General features: G+C 38.8%; 1 protein-coding gene across 2 annotated transcripts in view; it reads left to right on the plus strand.

Annotated features, from left to right (window-relative positions):
* LOC105935231 (tensin-3) overlaps nt 1-3728 on the plus strand; it is a 56202-nt gene extending 52474 nt beyond the window's left edge. For both annotated transcript variants that reach the window (XM_036138226.1, XM_036138227.1), the window contains 5 exons: nt 15-86; nt 284-452; nt 538-606; nt 696-725; nt 858-3728. In XM_036138226.1, the coding sequence (XP_035994119.1) occupies nt 15-86; nt 284-452; nt 538-606; nt 696-725; nt 858-1002 (485 nt within the window). In that variant the 3' untranslated portion in view covers nt 1003-3728. The remainder of the gene's footprint in view (nt 1-14; nt 87-283; nt 453-537; nt 607-695; nt 726-857) is intronic.
* The last annotated feature ends 8760 nt before the right edge of the window (nt 3729-12488 follow it).

Below are 12488 nucleotides of genomic sequence, written 5' to 3' on the forward strand. Positions count from 1 at the left end.
ATGTTTTTCATAAGATCCTCTTGAAGACGTTGTGGAGAACATTTCAGTCACTAACTCAGCCGCTGAGCTGCTGAAACAGGGGGCAGGTAATCAGACCTCTTGGATCACCCTTCATGAATAGACTTTGGGGCAAACACAGGATAACAGGCCCATAATTAAACTATAGCGCAATACCTGTGTAGTATCCTGTTTTTTTTTTTTAAGTAATTTACTGTGTCACAGAGTGTGCCGAATCTGCTCTTTTTAGCAGTGTTGTAATTTGACTTGTTTCTTGTCCCTGCAGCCTGTAATGTATGGTACCTCGGCTCTGTGGAGATGGAGTCCCTGACGGGGGTCCAGGCAGTGCAGAAAGCCACCAGTATGACCCTGGATGCCAACCCTCCACCGGTCCCCACCGTGGTCCATTTCAAAGTTTCCTCCCAGGGAATTACTCTGACGGACAACCAGAGGAAGTGAGCGTCCACTCAGCACACACTTTTACACCGTTGACGCACAGATGCGTCCACTTTTCTTCATCGTAGGTTTGTCCTTTTTCAGGCTCTTTTTCAGGAGGCATTACAATGTCAACACAGTAATATTTTGCGCTTTGGACCCTCAAGATAGAAAGTAAGTATTGAATCTGACGATAAATGCTTATTTTAGGTTACCGCAGTTATTTTTAACTCCTACTGACGTCGTGTTATCACCGCTTATAGGTGGAAGAAAGATGGCTGCGCGTCAGCAAAGTAAGTAAATAATTATTATTTTCCGTCGAGCTGCCGCCAAAGTCATGTCCCCAGAGCTATTTTTAAAAAAACACCCAGTTTGCCGCAGATGACGCCGCTGCTGCTATTAACCGCTGTCCTCTGCCTTTGCAGAATCTTCGGCTTTGTGGCGAGGAAAACGGGCACTTCCACAGACAATGTGTGTCACCTATTTGCCGAACACGATCCCGAACAGCCAGCGAGCGCCATTGTGAACTTTGTGTCTAAAGTGATGATCGGCTCCCAGAGGAGTAAGTAGGACAGAGCTGATCGCCTTGGAAAAACGTTTACAGAGGAGAGCCAAAAGACTGAGGACACAGAGGATCTGAAGACTGGAATAAATTGGGCTTTGACTCTGGATGTTAACTGGATGTTGCATAAATATTCAGATTACTGTTAGCAGAAACACAGTGAGATGTTTTTGAAAAGAAATGCAGGAATTATTTCTTCTTTTTTTAAAACTAAATCTAAGTCAGTTCAGAAAAAAAAAATCTTAAGTATTGTTTTTTATATATGTTTACATTTCTAGTGGTCAGTACTTTCATCACTTATTATATAATCAATGTTCTAATTATTATTTTTTTTACACAAGTGGTAAAGATGTACAAAAAAAACTTAAAACAAATTAAGCTTTTATTGCAGCAGGATAATCTAACACTGATGCTTTTCTGAAAAGTCCTTCTTTTTGTGTAAGCACATTTATTTAACTCGAGGAAAAAAACATCTTAAGACATAAGTGTTTTTTATATTGTTTTTTTTTTTTATATATAAAAACCACCTGTACCGCAGACAAATTCTTGGAAAATAAGTGTAACTAAAGGAGTTATTTAAGGATTCCTTTGTGTTTTAATGTTGATCAGTGTTTAGAATCTGCAGTTATTAATCTACAAACGCAAACACAGCTTGACACAGAGGGTCTTTTTTTCTGAGAAACTTTTCAAGATGACAAAGACAAGGGAACAGACATGAGTGGATGCAAAGAGCTAGTGGGGGCCACATGCATTTTTTTCTTTGTTTTTAATCCAACTTAATCCAAGCCTATAACAAGCTATACTTTGACATGTAAGCATCTCTTTACTACATCTGAATATCTCTGTTTGGACGTTGAATATTTTAAAAAAAACAGAGGAACACATGGGCAAACTATGTATAATTTGGTCTGTGGAAGCAGCTACGTTTATTTCGTAGGCAGGATTTTTCTATTTTATCTATGCATTGTACATATTTTGTTTTAGTGTATGGTACGAAACGCATGTGTTGTATGGAAGTGTCTCTTTCCTTTTTGTTTTAAGCGTAAATCTCTTTTTTTGTCTTCAGGTGTCTTTGAACGTGACCACTTTGAAAGTATTTTGTAGGGCTTTAGATGGAAACCTTTCTGTGTATTTTTGTATTAAATGTAGGGGCATTGTATGAAACTTTTCAACTAAATATATATAATATATATATTTGTATATATACATACATGCAACAACTGGTTAAAAGGCAATATTGATTTTGTGCCAAAATCAACTAGATTTTCAGCTTTAGTTTTTTCTTCTTTTGGGATAAGTCTTGTAGTTTAGTCGATTTACAAGTCCACAGGCTGTTGACGTTGGGAGATATAAATGTCAATAAGAACTAAAGCAAAAGACATAGCTCATTGTTGGAAGTGTACAAATACAATGTATTTGCTTTACTCCGTTGGTCATTTGTCAATGACATATACAATACACCTCCTCTTAGGGAAAAAATACATTTCTGTTACCCAAGCCTATTGTATTTGAGATGATGACTATCTTTTTCTACTTTTTTGCTTCGGACATTTTAACCCGGGAGGGATCTACAGTCACAACAAAGGTTGTCGGTTTTGCTGCATTGACTGCAGTCACAAACCAAACACTCTCTTACGCTGCATAGAAACCCATGTTTTTTTCTCTCTCTCTATCTATGTCGCACTGTGTGACATTTTGTGAATTTTACACTTCATGTAAAATAGAAACATAGAGGCCTGAAGGTGCCTTGTTTAGCTACCCAAACAAAGATATTTTTAGTAATAACGCCAGTCAGATAACAAAGACATACGTTTTTGGAGACTCGTTCTATGGTCTGGTGTTTGTGCAAAATCACTGCTGTAGCATCTGAAGTAAAAACTGGGAAGCTTGTAAGGCCTCTTGTAGCAGTAACAAACGGTAAGTAGGGAGGTGACAGAATCATGTAGTTGTTTTCCGGCCGGAGGGACTTGTCCGCTTCAACACAATAGATGTCATCATGAAGAAAGAGTATTATGTGCAAACATTGAGGCAACAACTCAGGACATCAGGAGGGAAGTTAAAGCTTGGGTACAAATTGAGCTTTGTAGGACGTTAAACTTATACATACTGCCAAATTAGTAAATGGCTAAGGGGCAAAACTAAATAAATAAACTTAAAAAATCAAAAGGTTTTGGAGTGGTGATTACAAATTACAATGATCTCAGTCTCAGAAAATATTTGGGCGGAGCTGATAAGTTGTGTGTGAGCAGGGTCTTCTGCAAACCTTTACTCAGTTCAGTCGGGAGGAATGGACCAAAATTCGGTCAAGTTCCACAGTTTTAAGCACAAAGGTACCAAATACTAGGAAACTATGTAAACATCTGAATTAAAGAAACTACAGAAAATTACTTTTTCCCCCTTGTAAAATTCTAGTATATAGCTAAAAGAACAAATACGGGAAAAGTTTACCCTAACGTCAGTGTGGTAAAAAACATATTTTATATATGGTATGTAGATATTTGATTTCAAGAGAACATGACCAGTATACTTTTGATCTCTCTCTCTCTCTCTCTGTCTCTCTCTGTCTCTCTCTCTCGTCAAAAGTATTACGGTCATATACTCATATTTCCATATATGTACCTCACGGTTATTTCCTACATAATGCCTCTGTGTATAACATGTTACATGTGAACAGCTTCAATGTGTATCAGTGTCATGTCATTTGATGTTATGTAAATAAAATATGAAAAAAAAACATCTACTGTTTTAAGAAAGCGGGCTATGTAGCAAAATCCGTTGCAAAGTACGCAGGGAAGACTCCCCAAGGCCTTGGGTCACAGTGCTGGATGAGGGGGAAAAAAGAGTTGGTAAATGGTCATAATTTGTTTCATTAATCTGTTTCCTTCCGCTGGCTTTCTTCCCTGTTAAACCTTTTTCCACTTGAGGCTACAAGTTAAAATAGCTCAAGAGTTGGTGTTTTTTTCTAGTTGAATTGCATGCATGTCATTTTTTTGTAAAGAGAGAAAATTATTTGGAAAAGAGCTGCAAATGAAAGCAAAGTCAAATGCCAATCAGAACATACAGAAGACATTCATAGACAGCAAAGGCATGCCTGGTTCTAAATCATGAGATCCGCCGGTTCTGAAGAACTTACTTATAAATAAACATTGTTTTTGCGATGAAGGAGTTTAGACCACTTTATCCCAGATCCATCAAACAAAAGGATGATTGTGAATACAGTAAGATGCAGAACTAACAAGGTAACAAAAACTTTCTCAAATGTGCAGTGAAGTCCATAATTATTCATACCCCTTCTAGATTTAGATTTAAAGACAGCTTTTGATTTTACTGCTTTTTCATTTTTGTTTCTTCTAATAACCATATCAGTCCTGATTTAAGTCTGAAAGAGACTGTGGAGGGAGCTAAAGATTAAGTTTATGGTAAAGAGGCCTGCCTTCCAATCAAAGACTTTGAGCTTCTCACAAAGGAGAGTCAACATTTCAGTGGAGACTGCAATGAGCTCGTCTGCAATTATTATTATTGCTTTAATGCCACTAAATAAAGAAAATAGATGTTTACTGTTTATTATAATGGTATATAGTGGATTAACATTATAATGGTGTATCAGTTGTTCCTAATCCAAGTCCTTAAAGTCCCCTGACCTGCATGTTTTAGGTGTTTCCCTGCTGTCACACAGCTGACCTAAATAAATGGGTGATTAACAGGCATCTGTAGCATTTGATGGGGTGGTGAAGAGGTAGTGCTATGGTTTTAATCAGCAGACGCATCTAAGACACGCAGGACCGTGTGCCCTGAGGATCACCATTATAAAATATTTTTGATACGGTGTTTTAAAGAAATGTACATAAAAAAACATTTTTTTTTTAAATTAATACTTATTTTAAGTTGTTCACATCTTTTTGGAGATACCTGTCTTATTTCCTATCAAAAACAAACTTTGTATAAAGATTTGAATAAAGATTGTTCTAAATCTGCCTGGGTATGGACATTCTTTGACTTTTTTGTCTTATGGCTAGACATATTTTTGAAAACTGTAAGAAAATGAACAAAATACATAGCTTTTAAAGTGATTTTTGAGGCACAGAAAAAAATCCTAACTGACCTTAGTCAGAGATAGGTCAGCAAATGGGTTCAAATTGGCCAGGATCAACACAATTACCGGGAAGCAATCCTAAAATGAATGGAGTAACTTGATGTTAATTTCAACAGCAGATTTTTCATCCATTTGGTTCAGTTTTTCCCCAATATTTGTGCTGTGGTAGCTTAGTTAAAGAATTTTATCACAGCATCTCCAGGGGTTCTTTCGCTGCATATAAAAAATAAAGTGTGCAAGTTTTGGCTTTTAAAATCCCTACATTATGCCTTAACACGGTTTGTGCAGATCTGTTTAAGTTCTCAATCAAAAAGATTAAAAAAACACCAAAGTTTTTTTTTTTTTTTTGGCAAAGATTTACACCAAAGTTTTTTTATTTACTCCTCAAAGATTCCAGAGATTGACTAATGTTGCTCAACAAACATTTGCTGTGGCAGCAAAGCAGATAACTCTAGCAATATGTTGAACTACCCATTCTTTTCAAGTGTTAGTCACAAAAATGTTCTCTAAGTTTGAGGTCTTCTATTTCACAGCGTTTCCCGCTGTGGTAAGCCTTATTTCAGCTTCAAAACTAGTCTATAGTCACATGGTAACTGAAGAGAAATGATCACTCTTTGCCAGCAGAGGACACTAGCAACATCAAATAAAAAATTTGAATGAGCTCAAAAGGTTTGGGTAGTGGTGTATTGAAATCACACCAACATGCTGCCATGAAGCATCACCTCTTTTAGTGAGGTTCACACATGTACATTTGTGCTTCAAGGACATGTGGCAGCTCATTTATCCCAAAGCTCAGTGAAATATGGATCCTACATTTTCACAAGCCTGTACAGGTTACTTAAAAAAAAAAATGCTACGGGGAGATTAAATTGCAGAGTCTAGCTTTAAGAGTGGATGAGCAGTAACAGGGTGGACTTTCCTGCTTCCCACCTCTCTCACTAATGCCTCTCTGCAGGTGGTGAAGGAATTCCTGGGGTGGGCTGGGAGGATGCTGAGAACCAGGTGTGGCGTGGTGACCGCAGAGAACTCAGAGCCCATCGTCCTCTGTTATTTAGCGTGAAATAAAAGAAGATGGGGAAAGTCCGGAATGACAAATAACACCATTTGGGCAAAGAGGAACATGTCAGGGGGAACAGTGTTTCATTGAACACCCGTCGGAGCAAGCTGTAAGAGACACAGTTGACTTGCACAAGTATGTATAGCCTTTGAAGATTTTCACATTTTTAAAGCCGCATATATCAATTTTCGACAGTGCATGTGAGCGAGCGACACAAAGTTGTGCATAATTGTGAAATGGAAGAGAAATGACACATGGTTTTCAAAATATCTTTTACAAATAAATATCTGAAAAGTGTGACATGTGTTTGTATCCACCCCTTGTCGCTTAATACTTTGTAGAACCACCACTGATATCTGTCTGCACCAGCTTTGTATGTCTGCTAACAGAAATGTTTGATCATCCCTTATTGCAAAGTAACTCATGCTCAGGTAGATTGGACGGAGAGCATCGTTTTTCAAGTCTTGCCACAGCTTCACCACCGGATATAGGACTGAACATTGAATAGGCCATTCTAACACGAAAATATACTTTGATCTGATCCATTGCATTTTAGCTTTGGCTGTATGTTTATGGCTGTTGTTGTCCTGTAGAAATTGATGATCCAGTCCCAAGTCTTTGCCGCTTTAGCAGGTTTTCTCCAGCTTTCCATCAACTCTGACTGATGCCCATTTCCCTGGTCCAAAATAAGAAATGACAGCGTGATGCTGCCCCCATCATGTTTCACAGTGGGGGTGTTGAGTTCAAAGAGATATGCAGGCTTTCTCCAACACCTAACATGTTACACATGTTAACACATAGTTACACATAACATAGAGACATAACAAGACATAATATTTCTAATTTAAAAAAAGATTATTATTATTTTTTTTAACATAAAATTGGGGCTAGGGCTGGCATTTCTGCTCTCCCCAGGAATAACGTGTTGGGTTCTGGGATGGAGGGTTGGGTTGGGCGGCTCGCGGCCTCGTTGGGGAGGCCTTCGTGTCATGTGGGGGAGGCATGGCCCCATCTCCAGGTGGATAGGCTCGGGGTTTGTCGGGGCTGGTTATGAGTGTGGTTATGAATGCATGTGGGGGCATTAAGGTGGGAATGTGTGAATGTGACTGTGTACCCGTGTTTATCTGTTTGTCTTTTTGTCAGATTGTTTTGGGTTGCCTCCTTTTCCAGGACATCTCAGGTCTCCGCTTAGTGTAGAAGCTATTCCCCCCGTTCGGACTCCCATCCGTTGGTTGGCGCCTGGTGCATTGGTGGTCCTGAGCTCTGAGGGCCCTTTCGGACGTCTGGGGTTCCAGTCTCCCCAGTGTCTGCTTAGGCGACACTGGGGGATGGATATTTGGCTCCTCACAACCACTACTGACCATTTTTCCTATGGATAAACCTTAAATATATAAGGGCACTCTCGCAAACACCCACAGGTGCTTGGATCTGGGTGCTTACTTAAACACTTCTATACAGATAAACCCTACAATTAGCTTTGGCTGTTACCAAATATATCTTGTATTAAACAATACTGCATATTTTTCAGTGATATCATCAAAGGCATAGGTTGTTTGTACCTCTGATACTTTTTTGTTTGGTTTTGCTGTTGTTTTTATATATCTCTCTGCAGGTGTAGTAGCAAACTCCAGTAATTTTTATTTTGTGCTCTTTTACGTCTGCTCTATTTTTGTCACTTTTCCCCCCTTTAACGTTTTGTCTCATCTTTTTCCTCTTCCTGTCTTTCTCTTTTACCTTTCCATTTCTATTTTCATTCAACTTGAAATAATCTAAAAAAAGAATGCTTTTTTTGCATTTATATTAAGCGGAGCACTATAACAAAAGCAGTAATGCTCCATTTATAAAAGTAAATCTGTTGGGTTCTCTTTGGCATTAAGACAGCAATACATAGTGCTACAAAGCCAGACAGGACATGTAAAAAAAAAAAAAAAATAACACAGACCTTTTTGATGTGAAATGACAACAATGACTACTTCAATAGTAGGTTGCACATGTTAGTAGTAGTCACTAGTGAAAAGTCTGTATTAGGCTTTATTTGCTAACTGCTTAAGAGGTGGCATCTCATATATTATTGAAAAAATATATTTTGCTAGCCTCTTCTGGTATAAAAACATCTATTATGACGGCAACCCTCACCCAGTGAAAGCCCTCTAAGAGACGTTAATTGAGGCTGTCGTGTACAGTATGCTTGTCTCAGGAACTTTGCAATTAACTTCCCAGCTTTTCACCAGTCTGTCCAAGTTTTATTTTGGCACTAATATGGAGGTTAGAGGTCTTGTTTGTCAGGCTGAGAGTACCTATTGTCAATCCCCAAGCATTAAGCTATGCAGGACTTTTTTGGGGGGGACTTAATTAGAGGGGCAGAGCTCATTCCGCCCATTTGAAGCAGAACAAAGGTTGGTAGACAAAAATAGAAAGTTCACTCTGGGCCAGATGCAGAAAATGAGGTCTCTGCTTGTTTTTGTGCATAAAAAACAAACGCACAAAATAATACAATGATACAAGGTGACGCTCAGATCATTTCTGAAAACTACCAGGATATGTTACACTGAATTTATGAGCATAAAAACGTGTCCCCGGTGTTTTCCAATGTGGCTGAGGGGGAGTTTTAGTGGGGACATGGTCTGATAATCGAGACGAGAACAGTGGAATCTACAGACTTCATTCTGATGTAGAGTTATGAACATTAATAGATGGTGAAAACTTACTGACATTGAATAAGTTTCTGCTGCACAATCAGATAAGCTAAAACAATCCTAAGTGTTTAACAGAGTACTGGACCTGACGTTTATGGTTTTCATGTTGAAGGGCAACAACTGAATGCCGAGTGAAGTTAATGATTACTTAATTCTTACAGCAGCCACAAAACCTTTGTGACCGGCTGCACACTTTTACATTACTTTAAGGTACAAGCAGTCCTACACGAGACTCACAAACGACATATTTTTTGCGATTGCATGCAATTGTGATTGATTTCTGTCTGTTCCCCACCATTTCATGCAACAAACCCAAGATCATTATCATTTAGAAAATAGATGAAGCATTGCAAGACCTGCATCTGCTGAACAGATTTCTTCCTTTAAAATAATGATGCATGACTGTGCAAAAGTTCATGAAAGTGTCCCATTCTTCATTTTAGTTTTTTTTTTTAACTTTTGACGTTTGTTTTATAAATGCATGACATGATTACAGTGATAAATCAGACGTGACTTAAATCACACCTCGTGTTAAAGCACTAACAACAGTTTTCACTTAATGCTTTTTTGTTTAATCTTTCAACTAAATGGCGACAGTTGCACAGAGTGGCAACAACGGGAATTTGCAAATGCCTGAAAAGTTGAGGGGAGACATACAATAACTGGTTGAATGGAGGCAGGAACCAAGGCATAAAAAGAGTGGCGCCACTTTCAGCCCGATCTTCTGGATGCTGGGAGTTCCTCTAGCTTCACACTCCCCGTCCATTCAGGCCCAATTACAGCTTAGGAGTGCCTCCGGGGGCCAAGCCTCCAGAAATGGGGACCGTGGCACTTCGACTGCCAGACCGCTCCAAGAATTATTAACCAGCCTTGGAATAGGATGAAAGCTGGCTTTTGGCCTTTAATAATCAGAAAATTGTTAAAGTTCTGTATGGTTGTCAGTCAAATTAGAATCAAAGAGAAAAGATTATTTTATTAATCACAAAGCGCACCAAGGCTTCCTTCCAGTTCGTCTATGATGAGGGTTGCCCCAAAAAGGCCCTCAGACAGGAACAATTGTATGAGAGAGTCATGGGACTGTGGAGGAATAACAGCAAAGGAACCAGACATTGTCATGTGATCCAGTTGCTGGCCTTCAATCCTTTCTTACTCCAACGCAGCACTGCTGTGCAGCCACACTCCCCTCGACAGGCAGACACACTTGACCTCTACAGCCATCCTAGTTCCAAGAATTCATAAAAATTTAGTTTGTATTAACAGGTATGCATGCACAAGCACATACCCACACACACACAAATGAGCAAAAAATGTTCTCGCTCTGCTGCAAGTACAAGAACGCTTGCACGCACGCACGCAGGCAGGCACGCATGCACGCACGCACGCACGCACGCACGCACACAAGCACGCACACACACACACACACACACACACACACACACACACACACACAGACATATACAAGTTCTCCTGGTTTCAAAGCAAATATGCTTCTTGGACCTCTGACTAATTTTCTGCTGCTGATCCTGATGTCCATTTTTGCCACAGCAGTGACATTTTTTCCTTGAAAAGTCGTGTATCATAACAAAATCCCATCACCAAAATCTGAGCTGCAAGTTATACCTCAAATAGTAACGCATTATCATATCTTACATGCATCAAAATACTTTAGTGAAGCGCTAGGTTGTAACGTAATTATTTGTGTCATTCTGACCGAGGCAAATTGAGTTTGTTATTACAATAGAGAAACTGTTTAATTTCCTTAAAATTTTCCCTTTAGCTTCAACAGATTTTGTACATCAGCATTGGAGTGTTGTGCAGTGAGTTTGCTTAAAAGCCACTTAAATTGAGTAGATTGCTTAATCTCTGCATGGAAAAGCTGTACATCATGATTTCAGGTGTTTGTGAAGGTATATTTTACTCATCTGGAGATCCTTCTTTTACAACGCCTTGGAAATAAGAACCCTTTTTTTAGGCCTTCAATAAGGCGTGCACTAGTTGATGTTTAGAATGGCACTAATAGAGGTCAGAATTGGTCCGTAAATACAGACAGATTACAGCTATTTGCTTGGCTTTCTAAGCCTTTCAGCAGCTTATTTTTCAGGTTTTTGGTACGCTTTCCCTCTGTTATTTCATTTCATAACACAAGTTTTAATTGGTTTGTTTTGATTTCTTTGCATGCCAACCGGGGATGAGAATTTTGTGTCAAAAGCCTAAAATATAAATACATTTGCGTGGTCGGTATTTAATTTTCCCTGCTGTATTAAGTAGCTGGTTTATATTTAGCAAAGGGCATCAGCGCAATAGTTGACAGTATTCTACAGTCTGGCTGCTGGAGCACATCCAGCACTCACAGAGCTCCAAGCATGTATATCTGATTTACCCAAATCATCTTAAAGCAGTGGAAAATTACACTGGATTAAGATTCGACAAGCTGTTGCGGTTGGCCGGTGTAGCGTTTGACTGCAGCTTACGTTAAACACGTGTACAGTAATATCCTGTGTCCACAAAGGCACATTCTTCACACTTCCTTTTTTATTGAGTGGCTGCTCGGCAGGACGACATTCCTCCACTACATTACTCTTGCCCCCTTTGCTATGCCGAATATGCACAGGTGGCTGAGAGAGCCCCTTCAGAAGAGCTAAGAATGCAGGAAAAAAGGAGGAAAATCAGCAATCTTTTTTTAAGCATATGAAACAAATGCTTGGCATTCCACAAGCACTGCTCTGCTGTAGACCTGTCTGTTAACAGATGGCAGCATGCCAGTGCTTCTTGGCAAGACACTTGACTTTGACTTCCAAGACATTTTTAAAATCAAATAGCAATGGTACACCTCAACTTAGCGCTGCTTTTTTTTATTTAAGTTTTTTGGGACATTTGTGCAGGGTTATTGTTAGACGTAAGTGCCCGTTTATTAGTGGCCCTCAAGAATGTCACGGATGTACCCTGGAATTTTCTCACTTACATGCGCAGTAAGCGCCGTCATTTTAAGGTGCGCCATTTAGCACAGACAAATGAGCAGAACTAAGCTAACTATATCACATATCCTAACAGATACAGAGATTAATGTGTGAATAACAAGTACAAGAGGTGCTTTTTTTTTTTTTTTTTTTTTTTTACATTATAAAGAAACACGATACAAAAGAATGGAATGTTCTACCTTGAATCATGTCTGAGGTGTTCTGGGCTGTTGGATTAAAGTATGTTTTCCTTTCTCTAGTCAAGAACAAAAAAAAAAAAAAAAAAAAAAAAAAACTGGCAGAAATTGCGGGCACAAAAATGTATAATTTTTAACTCTGGTTAAAAAAAATGTTACAAACTTTTGAAGGGCAACATTTTAAATGCTTTTGTTGACTAGGTTCATTCATTTACTCTGTTAGTTATGATGTACACTGGTATAAGACATGCAGGACTTGGTTTAGCACTGTGTTGTTAAGAAAAATTAAATACCTTCTCAGAAAAATGCAGTGATCACACATCACACGTTAATCCAGAGGCTGAACACATTAGAGTTTCAATTGCCTAAAAACAAATTAATAACTTGCTTGTACTGATGTGATGCTGGACTCTCCCTCTTTAGGATTGTGTATCTACAAAGCCAATTAAACTTTATTACTGTGGTGCTTTGGTGAAGTCCACAAAACAGTTTGT

Source organism: Fundulus heteroclitus, chromosome 6 (genome assembly GCF_011125445.2).
Source record: "Fundulus heteroclitus isolate FHET01 chromosome 6, MU-UCD_Fhet_4.1, whole genome shotgun sequence".
In the NCBI taxonomy this organism is placed as follows: Eukaryota; Metazoa; Chordata; class Actinopteri; order Cyprinodontiformes; family Fundulidae; genus Fundulus; species Fundulus heteroclitus.